Here is a 21,049-nt window from a genome sequence, read left to right as displayed (position 1 = left end):
AATACTTGTGGTTTATTCGAACAAAGATCATATTTTTGATAACAACACCCCTTACTTTCGCGATCAAACAAATATTTTATCACCAGATCTACATTTAAGAAGTGATACTACATCAACTTTCATCAGACCACAACCCATATGTCTCAAGTGGCAAAGAAAATCTAATTTCGAGCGCTTCCAACCGAAACCGCGTTTGAAGTCAGTCAATCACGCAAACCCCTCTTTTCACTAACTCGCCAGGTAACTTCACGATGTCGTGTAACTTCAAATATTTGCACGTTCAGATCACAATACTTGAGGCCCGTTGTTCCATCTAAGCCCAAATTCAAGGTTATTAAACAAATACAAGCTGTTATGTACAACCAAAAATTGTCAACTCTCGTCTAAAATGTCATATATCGAAATCTTGCTAAAACCTACCCTCATTTCACTTACAAAACAAAAACATCCAACCCTGGTTTTCATGGACAACACACGCTAAAAAGGAAAAAATGGTAGGAATGCAGTCGACCACAACACGAAAACGCATAGTTGAACAACCTCATCTGTTGAAGAAGTTGTATATATTTAGTCACTATACAGCTCCGTTAACAACAATTAGGAACTAAGACATCAGATACATGCCAAAACTTCCCTTAATTTTGAAACTCAATGCTGCTTGCCATCATTTCAGTGTACTTTAACTAAACAAGGGAAGGCCAAATGCATTTCCATAGAGAAACTTGTGAAAAACAAAGAGATACTGATGCTGGCTGCTGCCAAATTCTTTATAATGATTAGTGACATTTCACACATCAACACTAATGTCGAGGATCGTCGTGTACCAGTTAGTGATTATCATGGTCCAACACTCTAATTTATGTTTTCCAAGACGATGTATGAAAATTTACCTAGAATTTACCATAATTTTGAACAACGTGAATTGATGTGTATTTTTTCTTCCAAAATGCGCCTATACATCTACAGAAGGGTACAATTGGACGTGATGACCTTAATGTAGTTCAGAACTGGAATGTCACACGCAGTGGCATGGTGGCATTGTCGGTACTCCTCTTGGCAATGAAATTATCTTCAGTTCCCTTACTCTACATACAAATAACAGTCTTTCGAGAAACGTCTCTCTTTAAAAGAAAACCTATACAACTTGTCACACCACAGGTCCACACCAATGGAAATTTGATAGGTGCTTGCAAGCCATGATTCAGTTCTAGAACGGGTCAACGAATTTCCAAACTTTATCTCTATAACGACATCCAACGGCACTACCAAAATATATCGAACAGGACCTGTTAGCCAACACAATCTTGAAAACTCAACTATACTGTACCCATCCTGAATTTCAGATTCTCAACCATAGTTTGGCAATCTTTCAATTCGCCCATCATTCCAAATACAAAAACAAAAATGAACGTCTTTATCGCATCATCCATCTCCAATGAATCAATTATTCTACGTTTGCACAAGAAAACATTGCCAAGGTGCAAGAACACCTTATTCTGGTCTCCCCTTTAGGGCACCATATCCAAAGAATACTAAACCATACTAGGATGTTAGGCTTTTCGCACCACGATGGCGTAGAGTATGTTCAGTGTGACTGGATCATATTGACCCCAATATCTTACTAGGGTTAATATCTCATAACGCAGCCTTCGATACCAAGTTTAAGCGGAGAGTTGAAGACATATGACGCCCAGTTTCCGTTTAACGAAAAGTCCCTCCCAACTGGAACGGGAATCGAACCCAAACTCTTACGAGACACCCAATCGACTGACGCCGCTAATTTCTCGGACACGTAGTCCACAAGTCTTATACAAAGATAATCACAACAACAATCACGCTTTAGCCTGTCTTGACTCAAACAGCAGACGTAGCCTTTCTGAACTATTCACTCCATCCCGACCAGACTACGAAAATTAATAATCATTCCTTCGTGTCAAAATCTTCACGTAATGATCTGTTTCCCTTCCTCGGAAACCCAGCTTCATCGAAACTTACACAAACTATGCTCTCGATCCCGCAGCTAACTTGTTTTCAAAAAGCCATCTATCTTTTTTTAGGGCACATAAGCCTTGGAATTACAGCCCTGCTCCTAATACACCATGTTTGTCAACAAATATTCCTTATCAAAACAATCCAACACCCTTGCAGCGTGGCTAGAATCTCCATGGAACGCATCTGAAACTGACAATGTCAAACCATTCTACCCGTTCTTCCAAAACTCCCTAAACATTGGGAAAATCAGTATGCTGCCTACTGTGGGAAGAAAAACATTCCTTAGTTTCATCACATCTTCGTCTCAAACGCTGAACAGAGCTCGGCCTTTACGCTACTTCTTCGACAGGTAACTTACCACGGCCCTCTCATTTCTCCATTGATCGGCAATACACCGGTCAACAGTTTTCTTCACTTACTGGCAGCTAGCTGCGGTCACAAGTGTCTTATGATCGGCAGCCCACTGCGTTATTATAAGTTTACTCCTCTGATCTGCCACCCTGGTCACAAGTCTGCCTCGACCGGCAACCTGCAACGGTCAGAATATGTCCTTGATCAGCACCAGCAACAATCACAAGTATTCCCTTTTGACCGGCACCCGCTACGGTCAGAATCTTACCTTGATCGGCACCCGCCACGATCATAAGAATTTTCCATTGACCGGCACCCGCCACGGTCAGAACCATTTCTTTGATCGGCACCCGCCACGATCACAAGTGTTTTGCTTTGACCGACAACCCGCCACGGTCAGAATCTTTCTTGGATCGGCACCCGCCACGATCAGAAGTGCTCATCTTTGACCGGCAACCCGCCGCGGTCACATCCTTCTTTCTCTTTAGCAACGCCACCTTTTAAACGGTCACATCTGCTCTAATCTGAAACTCAATCAGAAATCATGCCTTCTCCCGGATCCATACAACAATCTGTTCCACACATCCCTTCCGTCATCCTCCGTATCTCCACTTTCTTATCGCCTTTTGTTTATCGTCGATGCAATTCGTAAACAGTGGAAACGGTTGTATCAATTCGCTCCTGAACCGCCGCCAAACCATGACGTCATCACACCGAGCTTATACTGTGTTTATCCACACACTCAAACGCGTTGATATCTTCAACCTCGCACTAAACACATCTAAACACATTTGCTACCACCCTAGTAGCACATGTTTTAGAAAAGTCAATATAACTCCTATACGACCAAATTTGGTCATATAAGAGTCACAAAAACTGATATACAACAAGTGTGCTACTGGGGCATCAAAACAAACAAAAAAAAACTTTCGGAACGGCCGGAATGCTCCTACCGGTAATCATCCCATTCTCGTCGCCAGATGTAGAGTTCTAATAAATTATCGAGCTGCACTCGCGACGGCCAGATCCAGCCGTTCGTTTTCAATCCGAAATCAATCCTCCGTCCGGATAACTACGTACTATCCTACACTCCGCGTATGACTCTGTTCCAAAGTCCACTCTAAACTAAAAACTACCTTCCTACTTTTTGATCACGCTAATCTAAATCCACTCGTACACGCCTAATACGAACTCAGCATATAAATGATAGTTGGAACCCTACAATGGGGTCTAATTTTGAGGCGGCAAAGCTTTTTAACATTAAAATGTTAAGTTTTCGCATTTTATTTTGAGTTTCCCAGTTGTTTTAAAATGTTCCGTCCTATACACAACGAAATTCAGGTAAATTTCATGGATTATGGATAACGGTGGTGGAATGAATATTTTGCGTTGTGTGGGGATAAGTCGATCTGCCTTGACGGTGGGTAAGACGGACAGTGTTGGGGTTACTTTGACAGTACCATGAGAAACACATTAAAACCCACACATTGTTCACAAATTGAAATCTATGGAGTACTAAAATGATTGTGGAAGCCGTGTAAAGCATTTCTTATTGATTTTTTGTTTAAAAATTCATTATATGTATTAGAATTTTTGTAGTTGGAACAGTTTGAACCTTGGTTTGAACTTCGTAAAAATACCAGAGCATTGCATACTGATAGGCGTTTATCAGTGTATGGAGGTTTCCAATTTACAAAACAGATTTTAATTTGCGAAAACACGTTTTGCTAAGAGACTCAAAGCCAAATTTAGATTCTACTATGATTGATCTACCGAATATAAACGGCCATAAACATCATTTATCACAATTAATGGCTTATTGCCTAATTTTCCAAACGTGTCCATTTTACCCACCCTACTGGTCATGCATTTGGAGATCACTTTTTAATTATCTCAAAAGTCAATCGGATTGCAGACTGTAAAGTACCTTAGTTGAAGTAAATAGTATGGAGATTTAATTTTTATTATCACATTGTTTACACTGTCAAAATAGAGTGTTTCCTAAACATGACCGTCTTACCACCGCCCCCCCCCCCCCCTAACCACATTCAATGAACTGGTAACGATTGTTTGAGCTGAAAATCACACCCCACACACTGCATTCTTGATTCAATAGAACTGATACATATTGGAATGCCATTTGGCATGCAGCGAAAATGGATCGTTTGGGCAGTTCCCTTGAAATGCCTTACGAGCTGCACCGGGTACCGTCATTTCTGGGGAATCTGATCGATGAAGTGGAGAGAAAACTATAAAGACGAAAATGTCTTGGGAAATGTTTCTGCTGCGCTCAGATGTCAAAATTCACATCCAGAAAATTCATAAAAAGTTTACTCTAATCAAATATTCCAGGTATATTAACAATACGATTCACTCCTGCTGTTTCCATACATCAGTTTGGCGAACAGTTTACAGCACCATCCGGCGACAAAAGGGGCAATCGAGCCGACAATCAACCGTTTTTTCAACTAGGGGGAATCGGTTTAATACGCGCCACCGGGGTAAAACGACCCATCTCGATAGCATTTTTAATTTTCTATCTTCTCAATCAATAAAACTTGAAAGTTTAAAAATTGCGAAAAGAATGCGAAAACTTTTTTTTCGCAGATTTGGAGGTAAAAATGGAACAAAGTTGCAAAACTTGATATGAAAATCTCTTTGCTCACTCGCGAAACTTATGAATTGCGCGAAAAAAGTGCTATTTTAACCGTTCTGTGACCAGCAACAAAAAAAAAACACCCGTAGAATGCCGGCAGGGTACCCGGTGTGGTAATCCCAAGATCATTCGGAACACCGTCCCATTAGAAACACAATCTATTAACAGTTTTAATATCCACTTCCCATTTATTCATCTCCTATCGTCTGATCTCACTCCTTACACTCTAAACTCTCCGTCCCTCAGAACTAGTTAAAATGCACACTTAACTTGGAATACCATACCCGGGTACCCACGAAATTGTAATGATCACATCCAATGAGAGTCTAATGAAGGTGTGGAAGAGACACTTCGTGTGCGTGAGATCCGTGTTTGGTGCAAAACATATCACTATTACAAGCAAAGCGAGCTCCCATAAGAACGCGTGTCAAATAGTGACGTCACTATTTGTGTTTACAGTTTTCTTTGCTTACTAATACATAAGCATCTCTTCTTCTTCCCCACCTGTAATATACCCTCATTGGATCACATCTTCGTGAAATTCTCACCGATTTTGATTTTTTTTTTTTTTTTTGGTTCATTCAACTCAGAAACTCATTATCTATCGGGATAATATTCGGCTGGACCGGTCCGATCACCGTGGGTGCCGGCAAATCCGGATTTCCGGGCCCATGTTTTCATACAATACAATGCACGGGATTTTCGGTAGGTTAGTAGCAATATCGGTATCAATCATCCTAAAATTGCTTCAGCATATAGTATCTGACCAGCCTGAGATCATTCAAGTGTTAACTTCGAAGCTGTGATTTCGGAACAGGCCCACGGAAAGCCTGTCTGCTTTAAGGTATCCTAGCGGCAACATTGTGGGATTCAATACGGTAAAAGAACATGCTCCCTAAAATCCGGATTATCCAAAAACCATCGGTCCAACCAAATAATTGCTTGATAGATAATGAGTGTTTGAGTTGAATGAGCCAAAAATTAAAAAAAAAACGGTGGAAAATTGACGGAGATATGATCATTTCAGTTTCGTGGTCGTGGGTACCCGGGTACCCTGCCGGCATTCCACATAATAAAAAAAATCAGAAGCCTCTCCCCCTGCCCCTCTTCACTTTAGAATCCGGTCAACCTAATTAATACGTAAATATTGACGAGATCTTGGATCTAGCAGAGTTTCAACTTGCTACTGTCAATAACCATTTAAATATCGAGATTTGAAATCGAAAAAGCTACCCGGGTACCCTGCCGGCCAAATAAGGGTTAAGTGTTAAAACGCGTATTTTAAGGTCCAAAATCGCGAGTACTCTTGGGGATAAATAATAGAGTTTTTGCGGAGATTCCACCTGTTTAGACTCCTAGAGTATTGTTTTGTTCCTTGCTGTGCATGCATCGCTCCTGTATGGGGTGAGTATCTCAGCATATTCGATCGTGTTCGCTATTGTCTCGCGCGAAAATGAAAACAATAGATTTAAAAAAAAAAACTTACCTGTTTGCAACATTATTTCTTGGTTGATGTGGAAGTTGCATGAATTAATAATAGTTAAAATCGGTTTTAACATTAGAAATTATCTTCATCAGGAGTGCAACAAAAAACATGTCGAAAAATTTAAAAAATCAGGCTTTTTATAAGCTTGAGTCATCAAAATCATATGTTTTTGTACTGGCGCGGATTTGATGATCTCGGTGCGGATTTCAAATGGCTTGGCGCGGATTTTGCGGTTTCCAAATCGACAGTTTTGTAACAGCCCTGTATATGCCCTGTTTCTCGCTTTCTCTGTATCCCTCTCAATCCCTACATTCTCCTTCTGTCCTACTCTGCTATTGCTTTAAAAATTCAAATTTTTATATAACTTAAATTTCTCTTTTAACTTCTTTCTAAATATACACCCGATTTACATTACCTCAACTGTTAACTTAACTGTGTGTTAACTTTTAACCTATTTAGTTAATAATTCTATTCGTTAAAAAAACGTAATCGATCATTTATCATAATCCTTTTCACTTGTAACCAAGAAGCATCACCTATATTTCATCTTAATATTTGTCCAGCCTTTCCATATTGACCTGCATTATGCAAGTTTTCTATTTGCGATTTGAATTCAAGCCTAAACCTTTCATTAACATCCTTCTTCATAATCCTTTATCATCACCCATTATAGTCTTTCATCATAATCCTTTATTATAATCCTTCATCGTCTTCCTTCATCATCATACTCCATCATCAACCTTCACCATCACACATCATCATAATCATACATCATAATCTTTCAATACCCTCTTTCATCATAATCTTTCATCAGCATTATTCTTCATTATCATCCTTCAACATAATCCTTCATCATCCTTCATTATTATTCTTCATCATCGTCCCTCGTAATCAACCTTCATCATTATCCATCACTACAACTCTTCATCGTCATCATTCATCATCAACTTTCATCATCATCCTTCATAATTTTCCTTCATCATCATTCTTCATCATCATCCTTCATCTTCAACCTTTACCATCATCCTTAATTATCAGCCTTCCTCATCGTCCTTCATCATTATCCTTCATCTTCATCCTTCAACGTCATCCTTCATCATCATCCTTCATCATCATCCTTCGTCATCATCCATCATCGTCATCCTTAATCATCATCCTTCATCGTCATCTTTCATCATCAACCTTCATCATCTTGCTTCATCATTATCCTTCAGCGTCATCCTTCGTCATTATCCTCAATATTCATCCTTTACCATCATCTTTTATCATCAACCTTCATCATCATCCTTCATCGTCATCCTTCATCATCATCTTTTATCATTATTCTTCATCATCAAACTTCGTCGTTATCTTTCATCATCAACCTTTATCATTATTCTTCATCATTATTCTCAATATTCATCCTTTACCATCATCCTTTATCATCAACCTTCATCATCATCCTGCATCATTAACCTTTATCATTATCCTTCATCATTATCCTTAATCTTCATCCTTTATCATCAACTTTCATCATCATCCTTCATCGTCATCCTTCATCATCAACCTTCATCATCAACCTTCATCATCCTCCTTCATCATAATTCTTTATCATAATTTTCATCATCATCCTTCATCATTATCCTTCATCATCATCCTTCATCATCATCCTTCATCGCCATCCTTCATCATCAACCTTCATCATTATCCATCAATATCCTTCATCTTCATCCTTCATCATCATCCTTCATCGTCATCCTTCATCATCATCCTTTATCATCAACTTTCAACGTCATCCTTCATCATCAACCTTTATCAACATCCTTCATCATTATCCTTCATCATCATCCTTCATCATGTCCTTCATCGTCATCCTTCATCCAAACTTCGTCGTCATCCTTCATCATCATCCTTCATCATTATCCTTCATCAGTATCCTTAATATTCATCCTTTACCATCATCCTTCATCATCAACCTACCGAGATGAACTAGCCATGGGCTAAAAACTCGTTAATACAGATAAAACAAACAAAAAAATCATCAACCTTCATCGTCATCCTTCATCTTCAACCATCATCATTATCCTTCATCATTATGCTCCTTCTTCATCTTTAATCATCGCCCTTCATCGTCATCCTTCATCGTCATCCTTCATCATCAACCATCATCGTTATCATTCATCATCAATCTTCACCATTATCCTTCATCGTTATGCTCCATCTTCATCCTTCATCATTATCCTTCATCATCATCCTTCATCATCATCCTTCATCATCATCCTTCATCGTCATCCTTCATCATCCACCTTCATCATTATCCATCAATATCCTTCATCATTATGCTCCATCTTCATCCTTCATTATCATCCATCATCATCCTTCATCGTCATCCTTCATCATCATCCTTCATCGTCAACCTTCACCATCAGCCTTCATCATTATCCATCATTACCCTTCATCTTCATCCATCCTCATCATCTTTCATTACAAACTTTCATTACTCTCCTCAATCATCATTCTTTATCATCATCCTTCATCATTATCTTCATCATCATCCTTCATCATCAACCTTCCTCATGATCCTTCATCATCCTCCTCCATCATCATTCTTAATCATCATCGACCTTCATCATCATCGTTCATCATTATCTTCATCATCAACCTTCCTCATCATCCTCCTCCATCATCATTCTTTATCATCATCAACCTTCATTATCAACCTTCATCATTATCCTTCATCATTATCCTTCATCATCATCCTTCATCACCTCCTTTATCATCATCCTTCATCATCAAACTTCGTCGTCATCCTTCATCATAATCCTTCATCATTATCCTTCATCAGTATTCTTAATATTCACCCTTTACCATCATCCTTCATCATCAACCTACCGAGATGAACTAGCCATGGGCTAAAAATCTCGTTAAAACAGATTAAACAAACAAAAAAAAATCATCAACCTTTATCGTCATCCTTCATCATCAACCATCATCATTATCCTTCATCATTATGCTCCATCTTCATCCTTCATCATCATCCTTCATCGTCATCCTTCATCGTCATCTTTCATCATCATCCTTCATCGTCAACCTTCACCATTAGCCTTCGTCATTATCCATCATTACCCTTCATCTTCATCCTTCATCATCAACCTTTATCACCTAGTTTATCACCCTCCTCAATCATCATTCCTTATCATCATCCTTCATCATTATCTTCATCATCATCCTTGATCATTATCCTTCATCATCATCCTTCATCATGATTCTTCATCATCAACCTTCCTCATAATCCTTCATCATCCTCCTCCATCATCATTATTTATCATCAACCTTCATCAACATCCTTCATCATTATCTTCATTATTAACCTCCCTCATCATCCTCCTCCATCATCATTCTTAATCATAATCAACCTTCATCATTATCCTTCATCATTATGCTCCATCTTCATCCTTCGTCATCATCCTTCATCGTCATCTTTCATCATCAACCTTCATCATCTTGCTTCATCATTATCCTTCAGCGTCATCCTTCATCATTATCATTCATCTTCATACTTCATCATCATCCTTCATCGTCATCCTTCATCATTATCCTTCATCGTTATCCTTCATCATTAACCTTCATTATCCTCCTCAATCATCATTCTTCATCATCAACCTTTGTCATCATCATTCATTATCATCATCCACAATCTTTTTTTTTGTTTCGACTTTCCCTCTCGGTGGAATTCGCCATTAGCTTACCCACTCGGGGGAATTCGCTTAATGTTCGGCTCACCCTCTCGGGGGAATTTACTTTTTTTTTTGGTGCGGCTTACCCTCTCGGGGGAATTCGCCATTAGCTTACCCTCTCGAAGGAATTTTCCATTAGCTTACCCTCTCGGGGGAATTCGCTTTTTTTGGCTTACCCTCTCGGGGGAATTCGCTTTTTTTGGCTTACCCTCTCGGGGGAATTCGCTTTTTTTATTGGCTTACCCTCTCGGGGGAATTCGCCATTAGCTTACCCTCTCGGGGGAATTCGCTTTTTTTTATTGGCTTACCCTCTCGGGGGAATTCGTCATTAGCTTACCCTCTCGGGGGAATTCGCTTTTTTTGGCTTTCCCTCTCGGGGGAATGTGCCATTAGCTTACCCTCTCGGGGGAATTCGCTTTTTTTGCTTACCCTCTCGGGGGAATTCACCATTAGCTTACCCTCTCGGGGGAATTCGCTGTTTTCGTTTCGGTTTACCCTTTTGGGAGAGTTTGACACCACCTTACTCTCTCAGGAGAATGCATTTTTTTTTATTTATTGCGGCTTATGAATTACAAATCTGAAAGCACCCTAATTACCATAGAAATTTTATGCACCTAGAAATGATAAATTTCTCTTCCAATCTACGGCTTTTTTTCGACTCCGCCCGACACACTAAATGGAATCCACCCCTAAGACATACTGTATGTTTCCTTTTTGGCCGAGAAAACGTCACTTCACTTACAGCAGTTCGAGTGCAAAGCCTTAAACGAGACTCTAGGAAAAGCAAAATCACTACCCGCAGCTCAAATAATTGTCAAACGTCCTGGATGTTACATACCAGCAACCTAAATATAGCAAACATAAGTTGGGAGTTGGGGGAGGGCCCATATAGCCGAGGCGGTAAACGCACGGATATTCAGCATGACCATGCTGAGGGTGACGGGTTCGATTCCCGGTCGGTCCAGGATCTTTTCGTAAAGGAAATCTCCTTGACTTCCTTGGGCATAGGGTATCTTCGTGCCTGCCACACGATATACGCATGCAAAATGGTCATTGGCAGAGGAAGCTCTCAGTTAATAACTGTGGAAGTGCTCATAGAACACTAAGCTGAGAAGCAGGCTTTGTCCCAATGAGGACGTTACGCCAAGAAGAGAGAGAGAGAGAAGTTGGGAGTTGGGTAGCCATCATTCACCCTAATTGCCAAAGCCGTGAAAACAAGCAGTCCCGGTTACATTACCCTGGAATATCATTTTCAGAAAAACAACCTGTGACCTCGTGCAACAGCCAATCACGTAAAAAGAACTACCGTGTTTCTAATGAACATTAATTAATCATGACAATTCCATTGTTATCTAAATTCTGATTCATTGTAAAAACAAAATCGAACCAAGCCGAACGAGACCCGCCCCGCGCCGAGTCAAAAGGAAGACGCTCCGCCGGCACCTACACTATGTTTCATAACTATAGATCGAAACAATATTTTTGGATACTCGGATATGTAGAATGAATTCGAATCATATTGTTCTCCTTTTTAATTCATTATTTAGAGTAGACATGAGAAAAATAATAATTCGATATTACATGTGTTCTCCGAACCTAATAAATAGTCTTATAAAAATTCCCTTGTTTCATAACAATAGACCCAAGCGAGAATTCATTCTAGTTAATTTAAGCTACACAAAACATTCAACATATCAATAATGAGTAGTCTCTCTTTTGTTCTTAATAAGCTCAAATAGCCTCTCCAGGATACTTTTATTTGACTTTAAATGGATTTTATTCCACGTTCAAACAACTACACGGTTTAGATTTGGAAAACCTCCGTACGGCTTATTTTATTTACACACCGCTTTTATAATTAACCCTACAAATTCTCAATTGGGTTCTGGTCAGGATAAGAAGCTGACCATTCTTTAATATTAATAAGCTTTTCACGAAACTAAGCCATAGTTGCTTGATCCGTGTGAACAAATGTATTCATGATCTTGATAAAACGTTGTCTAATTTGTTTACCGGCGTTGCTGCAAGAAACGATAGTATATATTTTTCAGGTTCAGAAGCTCGGCACATCCCTGAATGCCCGTCAATTCGAGTTGACAGAACCCTCTCCATACCATCAGGCTGCCACCCCCGAGAGGTTCCTTGAGAAGTAACGTGGTTATTTTCGTAAATCTCTCCAGTACGAAAAAAAAGCCATTCGGTCGATACAAACTGAACTTCTTTTCGACCTAAAAGGTCTCCCAAAGCGTCAAATATGTCTTGAGAAGCCAATCAAATAAATATTTAAACAAATAACAGTTGATTCGCCGCATGTTGAAGGACCATCCTATCTCGATATATCGAGATGAACAGAATGAACTGTAATTTGTTGAAGAATTTAGAGATCGAAATGAAGAATCAATTTTTAAACTTTCGTAACCAAAAAAACCTTCACCAAACAGATATAATTTGCATCTTGCAAACCAGGTACAGTAACCTGTAAAAATAGTATATTGACAAATCGGGAGAAAATCTAGAACAAATACCATCGGGATCGAATAAAGACAGGGAGATAAAGGGATATTTACCTTCAAAGAATTGTAATTAGTTTTGTACCAATGAGAGTATAATGGAGGTGTGGAAGAGATGCTTTGTGTGCGTGAGATCCGTGTTTGGTGCAAAACATGTCACTACTACAAGCAAAGCGAGCTCCCATAAGAACGCGTCAGTTCGCTCTGTGAAGCTGTGCAGAACAGTCCTGTTTTCGGAGCCATCGAGTTGGACTATTGATTCTTTTTCTTTTTTCGAGTGTCGACATTTTTCTGGAGCGGGCTTCGATTATATCCGCAGAGTGTGACAAAGTGAAGAGAATACAGTGGACTCGGATTAAAAGAAAAAGATTATTTTTTGGATAACTGCCTTAATTATAAGTGCAAAACTGTCGGTAGGAACACGTGGTTCCGAACACACAAGTGATAATTGTGCATCGAACAATAGTGAGAAATCGATTTGAGAGTGTGAGATACCCACTATTCTTCTCTCGCTGGGTGCCATTCAAGTGGAGTGAGCGGCCTAGAGATGGCTTCGGGGCCATCTCAGGCGTACGGAGGTGATCCCTTCCCTCCCGACCCCTCAGGAAAAAAAACATGGAGCAACGGGAACGCGATTTCTAATACGGTTGATGGTAGCTTTGCCGGCCGGAGACAACCAGAGTGGATGGATCCAATCAACGGCGAACTTTCGATTCTTGTAATGAAGCCCACCACAAACAGCACATTGCCCGATGACCCTTTCATCATTCGAATGTCCATTGAGGATGCTGTGGGTGCCATCGAAGATGCCCGCCCTGAAGCAAGAGGTGCTCGCTATGTCCTGAAGGTCCGACAGAAGCGCCAAATAGAGAAGCTGTTGAAACTACGTAAGCTGGTTGATGATACGGCTATCACAATTGAGTTCCATGAAACACTCAATATCAGAAAATGCACGGTGACCTGCCATTCTGGCAAGCACCTTTCTGACAGTGTACTGACATCACGTCTAGGTTCGCAACGGGTTATCGATGTACGACGCTTTACCAGAAGAGATCCGAAGGATAAGAAGAAGTTTGTTCCAACAAATACCATGGTCTTGACGTTCCAGGGAACCACCGTCCCCGAGTACATCTACTTCGGGTATGAGAAAGTAGCCACTCGCCCCTACTACCCATCGCCTTTACAATGCTCTAAGTGCCACAGGTTCAGACACACACGAAAATACTGTACGGAGGCTGCATTGTGTGCGGATTGCTCTTCGGAGCACGTCGATGAATCAACGCCTTGCTCAGCTGATCCCCTCTGCATCAATTGCAGCGGGCCCCACAGCTCCAGGTCAAGGGATTGTCCAGTCAAAATCAGCGAGACGAAGATTGTTAAGATTAAGGTTGATCAGGATGTAACGTACACGGAGGCTCGGAAGATCCATGAATCCCGTAAAGAACCAGGACCAACAATGAGCTCGACCGTCAACGATCTGCAGAAGAAGTTAGAGGAAAAGGACCAGGAAATCGCCAAATTGAGAACTCTGTTGCAAAATCTGATCAGGGAAGTTGCAGATCTCAAGAAGCAAAATCAAAAACCAGCATCAACAGCCAAGGAAACAGAAGATGGTCAGAAAATGGACACAACCGAGGAGCAGAAAAATTCTAAGCGTCAACGAAGCAAGGATATTTCACCGAATAACTCACGCGACCATGGTAGGAATTCTCCGCCCATGAAGAAATCATCAGGTAAAAATCGAAACGCTCACTCACCGACCATACCAACCAAGGAACGCTCGGACCCAACCTCGGAAGACAGTATCCACAGCGCATCATCGTTCTGCATCTCTCCCACTTACAGTGGGAGTGAGTCTGAGTTCAAGGAGCTTAATCTTTAGCTCCGCTCCGTGAGTTTGCCTGGTATAACTCTACTAACGACCATTCAATTCCAATCTTAACGACGATAACATTATGAATTCTTCAATATCTAACAACGCTAATAGTACTCACACAGGCATGCCACACTCAACACCTAACTCAAAGCAATCTTTCAAAAAGGTCACTGCAATTCAATGGAATTTGCGTGGCTATCGTGCACGACGCTCAGAACTTCAAATCTTAGCAAAATCTTACCAGCCCGATATAGTTTGTCTTCAGGAAACACTTTGCCAGCCAAATTGCCCATCCTTTTCGATCGATTATATTTTCTACTGCTTACACCCAACACGAATAACCGGTTGGGGAGGAGTAGCCATAGCAGTTTCAAAAAAATATTCCCCACACAAAAATTCCCATCACAACAAGTTTACAAGCGATAGCTGTTAAAGTTGAATCACCAACCGAACGTACTTACGTATCCTTATATATCCCTCCCTCTCATGACAACAACTCTTTGAAGGATGAACTTTTCGAACTAATTGATCAATTACCCAAGCCTTTTGTAATAATGGGCGACCTTAATGCTCATTCTGAGATTTGGGGTGGGCGCAACACGGATCTCCGTGGCAGAACCGTGATAGGAATGATAGGTCATTATGAGTTAACAATTTGCAACGACGATTCAATGACTTTCTTTTGTCCAGCAAATGGAAGTCAATCTGCCGTAGATTTAACCCTCTCTTCTGATACTTTGAACAACCTTTGCTGGAGTGTCGATACTGATCTACGAGGCAGCGATCATTTCCCGATTTTTCTTTCCCCCTGTTGCATTAACACTACAGACCTCAGAACACCCAAGTGGATTTTTGAAAAAGCAGATTGGGCCGAATACCAAAAAAGAATTGAAATGATTATTGACCCGGGTAAAAGCTATTCACCCAGTGATTTAACAAATTTGATAACAGACACAGCTTATTCCTGTATCCCTAGATCTTCGGGACGAAATGGGCACAAGCGTGTTCCGTGGTGGAACGATACAGTTGCAGTATCAATCAAAAGTCGTCGCAAAGCCTTAAGATCACTTCGCCGGCTAGATAAAAACAATCCCATGTACCAGGAAGCCCTGTTAAAATTTCGAAAAGAGCGTAATAATGCTCGAAAAGTTATTAACGACGCCAAGGAGTGCAGCTGGCAGAAGTTTGTAGAAGGTATAAATTTTCAATCATCTTCATCTGAATTATGGAGACGAGTAAATGCATTGAAAGGACGGCCACAGAGCCCTAAAACTTTTATCAAAGTCAATGACAATATTTCGGATGATCCCACGTTAATATCAGAAATTTTTGCTGACCATTATGAAAAGCTCTCGGCCCAAGTCTCGACAGATAACCAATTAGACTTTGATACTCAATCTGATGATGGTCTTTCTAATGATGCTTACAATCAAGACATTTCTCTGAAGGAGCTAAATTGGGCTTTGAACAAATGCACCAGTAAAAGTACAGGGTCGGATGACATAGGTTATCCATTACTCAAAAATTTACCAGTTGTTGGAAAAATAGCGTTATTAGCATGCTATAATCTGGTCTGGAGTACAGGACAAATTCCAGACAGTTGGAAAGAATCCATTATTGTGCCCATTCCAAAGAAAATTAGAAAAGAAGGACACCCTGATGAGTATAGACCAATTTCCTTGATTAGTTGCATGGCCAAAGTCCTCGAAAGAGTTATCAACAGAAGATTAACAAGCTATATAGAAAACGAGAATTTGTTAGACCCGAGACAATATGCTTTCAGAGCAGGACTGGGAACAGACGTTTATTTTTCCGAACTTGAGGATTTCTTGGATAATCCTATCAAGCAAAATCAACACTGTGAGCTTCTTTCTATTGATATTTCCAAAGCATTTGATACAGTTAGCAGGGAAGCAGTACTTAATTCCCTTGTTAAAATGAAAATCCGCGGGAGAATGTTTCAATATATTGTAAATTTTATGAACAACCGTACATTTAAAGTACGTGTTGGTTCTACGCTTTCCTCAGCTCGATGTACAAGTCGAGGAGTTCCGCAAGGATCTACAATGTCTGTAACATTATTTTTGATAGTCATGGATTCTCTATTTGCTTCTATTCCTTCAAATGTTCAAATTTTAATTTATGCTGACGATATTCTTATCGTAGCTTACGGCAAACAACGAAAACGCCTTAGAATTAAAATTCAACAAGCCGCAGAAAAAAACAATCGAATTGCTTTCATCCATAGGTTTCAAAGTTGAAATCTCAAAGTGCCGATTACTCCATGCTTGCACGAATCGTCGACATCGTGGTTTAGTTCCAGATGTCCATTTGGACAATATTGTTATTCCAACAGTTAAACAATTGAAGATTTTGGGACTAACAGTAGACCATAAATTCAATTTTTTGAAACATGCCGGAGAAAGAAAAAGTTCTGCAACTGGGGCCTTGAACATACTCAAGATTCTAGGAGGAAGGACTAGATGCTCGCGCGAAACTCTGTTAAAAATAGTTAAAACTCTGATAATACCTCGTTTATTTTATGCGTTCTCTTTCGCTAGCAGGAAAAAAGATTTGGTTATTCCTATACTTCAACCGGTGTATAATAAAGCAATCCGGTTAGCTTCTGGAGCTTTTTCAACAAGTCCCATAGCAGCTCTTTGCTGTGAATCTGGCCAACTACCTTTTGAATATATTGCTCTATTGATAGAGTCAGTCACAGCTGTAAGAATGATGGAACTGGGGCGTACATCTCAAGATCTTGTATTGATACAAAGAGCTAAAACTTCATTTGAATCTATAACTGGAAGGGACTTTCCTGAAATTATTCCATTGTTTCGCTGGGGACCCCAAACATGGGATTATAAATCTCCGAAAGTAGACTGGTCCATGAGTCAGAAGATACGGGCCGGAGATTGCCCAGCAAAAGCACAGACATGTTTTCGTGAAAATTCATACAAATACGAAACCCATTACAAAATGTTCACAGATGGCTCGAAAGGCGACGGGAAAACCGGGTACGGAGTTCACTCAAAAGATTATTCTGAGAAGGGCCGATTGCATGATGAATGCTCGGTATTTTCGGCAGAAGTAATGGCAATAAAGGCTGCCATCCAAAAATCACCCGAAGATTGTAAAACTGTAATTTTCACTGATAGTGCTAGTAGCATCAGAGCACTAGAGAAAGGATTCTCAAAACACCCCTGGATACAACACTGCGAAGAAATGATTAAAAATAAAGAAATTACATTTGCTTGGCTTCCTGGGCATGTCGGAATATTGGGCAATGAAATGGCAGACAAATTGGCTAAGGATGGAAGATCATCTAACTTAACTGCTGGTAAACTTCCTGGAAGAGATGCTAGACTGTTTTTAACAAAAATTATTTGGAATTCTTGGCAACAAGAATGGAGTTCAGCCAATCCTGGTACTCAACTAAATACAATTAAAGAGAGTGTTTTTAAATGGGAAGATCAAACAAATCAATATGATCAGAAAGTTCTAACCAGGATCAGGATTGGCCATACTCGCGTTACACACGATTTTCTTTTCACTCCATATGCTGATACCCCTCTTTGCTCAACTTGTAACTGTAGACTTACTATAAAACATTTGTTATTGGATTGTAAAACATACGATAAAATAAGAAAATCTATCGGTATTTCTGGTACACTAAAAAATGTTCTGCAAAATGATAAAAGAAAAGAAGATAAAATTGTTCGTTTCATCAAAGCAATAGATTTGTACAAAATATTGTAAAAAAAACTTATGTGTATTCACAAAATATTGTAAACTAATATGAATAAAGTATGACGCGAATGACCGGCGATGTTAAAGCGTCTTTAATAAAAAAAAAAAAAAAAAAAAATAAGAACGCGTGTCAAATAGTGACGTCACTATTTGTGTTTACATTTTTCTTTGCTTACTAATACATAGCCATCTCTTCTTCTTCCTCACCTGTAATATACTCTCATTGGTTTTGTACCTTTTAGTTCCGCCCTCTATGCCGCCCTATAGAGGGTAGAATTAAAAGGCAAAACTGAATACACTCATTAGAGTATTCTGCATAGAGGGTTCAAAAAGTCGGTACAAGATGATATTTGCCTGTAGAACATCAAGATGTGGTGTCAACTGTAGTATCTACTTTACTCTAATCTCAACGCATGTTATCGCAATAATATTTTGAGCACGAATCCTTATGATGGCTCAAAAGTTGTGGAGCTCATTTCATTTTTTTTCACGTTGATCGCGTGGACATTTTTTCAGGACTCTATAGACGCGAGACGTCTAGTGCTACCCAGTTCTTTCTTTAACTGGTTTAAACTTTTTAGTGATTTGATTGCGATCCTTATTCCCCTTTGTGCGATTAGACAGCTTCTTCGAGTTTTCTTTCTGCCGTATTGAATTGGATCTTAAAAGAAAATTACAACGGCACGATGAAATCTGCTTACACGACGAGAAATTTCACAAACTGTTGTCTTGATGTGTCAAAATGTTTCTTATTTCAACTTCAGATATATATTTTGCACAAGGCATATTATAAATTGAAGTTTACACGTAACGATACGTCAAACGCCAAAATAAACCTGAGCACAGACCCTAAAACAACGCGTTGATTAGGCACAACGGATGACTTACATGTATTGGATCTATAGTCATGAAACAAAGGGATTTCAGTTTCTTTAAATTAATTTGTGTACACACATATTCATGAATACAATTACATGGCAGAATGTGTAAGGCACATGGGTAATTTTAAAAAAGACACTACACCGCACGGTGTCAAAATTTCGATTATTATCGAACATTTATGTACCTCGGATTTTTCTTCGAAAATGATTAGTGTTTGGGCTATATATTCATAATCGGAAAACTAAAAAATATTTCATCGGCGAAAATTTTTCCATACATTTTGTATGGGACGTTTTTTGGGCTAATATGGTAATTATTGATATTTAGTATGGAATATAGCCAAAAACTCAGCTAACTCAAATTTTCCCCGACAGAATATTTTCAAATTTTGCATTCATACATTATAGCCGAAATTCTAACATTCTATAAATAAAAATCCGAGGTACATGAAAGTTCGATAATAGTCAATATTTTGACACCGTGCACCGTCTTCAGCCAGAGGCTGCACAGACTGAACATTACATACACGAGACAACGGACAACAGACATAACACCCAGTGGCCCAATGGAGAATTTTCCGTTTGACGAAAAGTTTTCCCCGACTGGAGCGGGAATCGAACCCGCACTCCGAGGCTTACGAAGTGCCTAGACGACTGACGCCGCTAACCGCACGGCCACGAAGCCCATCATAATGGCGTAATGCATAGGTTCCCAATCTTTCAGGTCAAGCGACCCCCTTTTGCCAGCAGACGTAGTTTTCGCAACCCGCCATAGAAATTCCCCCTCATTTGTTGTCTGTTACAGTAAAATATTTACTGTCCCTCGCGACCCCTTGGATGGAGGCCGGCGACCCCCCCTGGGGGGTCGCGACCCACAGTTTGGAAAACCATGGCGTAATGCATGAAATAATCAGTTCAACCGATTCTGCCGGCTGAAATTCTTTATTACGAGGAAGGATGCAAATGATGCAACCTACTCGTGCAAAATACTTTACAAGACTGACGTTTTATTTCATCATGATTGTTTACTTTGTTTTCCCGATGGCGCATCACCGCTGCTAAAGCTATATGCCCTGTTTCTCGCTTTCTCTGTATCCCTCTCAATCCCTACACCCTGTTAGCGCGGGAGACGAAGAACGCTTCTATCTACGTCTTTTACTGTTGCACGTAAAGGGTTCTACAAGCTTTGCAGCACTTCGGTCATATGATGATGTTGTTCACGTTACGTTCAAGGCAGCCGCTTCTTCAAGAGGACTCCTGGAATCTGATGAACAATGGGACCATTGCCTTAGAGAAGCTGCTGTATACGAAATGCCAAGACAATATTACATTTTGTAAAGTCACATGATGTATCAATATATTGTTGATAAATGTTCAAAATTTCATTCGATTCGGTTCACTGGTTTCGGAGATATGACAGTTCAAAAATTGATTGTCTAAAAAATAGTGTTTTACGAGAACGGTTCTAGCTTCACGAAAGATTGATCAATCGAGCCCACATTAGTACCACTGATGCACATATAATAGGTTGACAAACAGTCAAAATTTGAGAATTTTTAATGCACTCTATGAAAAGAAGTTACAGCATGTTGAATACTTTTGAGAGAGTAAAAAAAGTTGCCTATCCCAAACATTTTGACCACCCCCTGTATCTGTCAAACTGCATAATTTTTCGCTTTGACACTTTATATCGCTCCATATCTCCTCCAGCAAGAGATATTGCAGCAGCGTCGCCAGCGACATTCATCCTCTGTAGATTTTTAACTCTATTGGATAAATGCGCCGGCCTTCGCCGTAACTTCAAAACAGTCGTTGGCGTTTGAATTATGAC

The 21,049-nt window shown here is 39.8% G+C and overlaps 2 protein-coding genes across 3 annotated transcripts in view; both read left to right on the top strand.

Annotated features, from left to right (window-relative positions):
• Positions 1-21,049, top strand: part of LOC115256380 (octopamine receptor 2) — a 242,856-nt gene that overhangs the window by 14,651 nt on the left and 207,156 nt on the right. The gene's annotated exons all lie outside the window — the stretch shown is intronic.
• On the top strand, positions 13,259-14,593 carry LOC115265176 (uncharacterized). Its single transcript, XM_029869439.2, has one exon. The coding sequence runs from the start codon at positions 13,259-13,261 to the stop codon at positions 14,591-14,593; it is 1,335 nt and encodes a 444-aa protein (XP_029725299.2).

Source organism: Aedes albopictus, chromosome 1 (assembly GCF_035046485.1).
Source record: "Aedes albopictus strain Foshan chromosome 1, AalbF5, whole genome shotgun sequence".
NCBI classification, from domain to species: domain Eukaryota; kingdom Metazoa; phylum Arthropoda; class Insecta; order Diptera; family Culicidae; genus Aedes; species Aedes albopictus.
The sequence above is the reverse complement of the archived record's forward strand: the minus strand, read 5'-3'. Positions and strand labels throughout refer to the sequence as shown.

What these genes read in the sequence shown, in the direction of transcription:
- LOC115265176 (XM_029869439.2), top strand. Translation starts at nt 13,259, where the DNA reads ATGGCTTCGGGGCCATCTCAGGCGTACGGAGGTGATCCCTTCCCTCCC.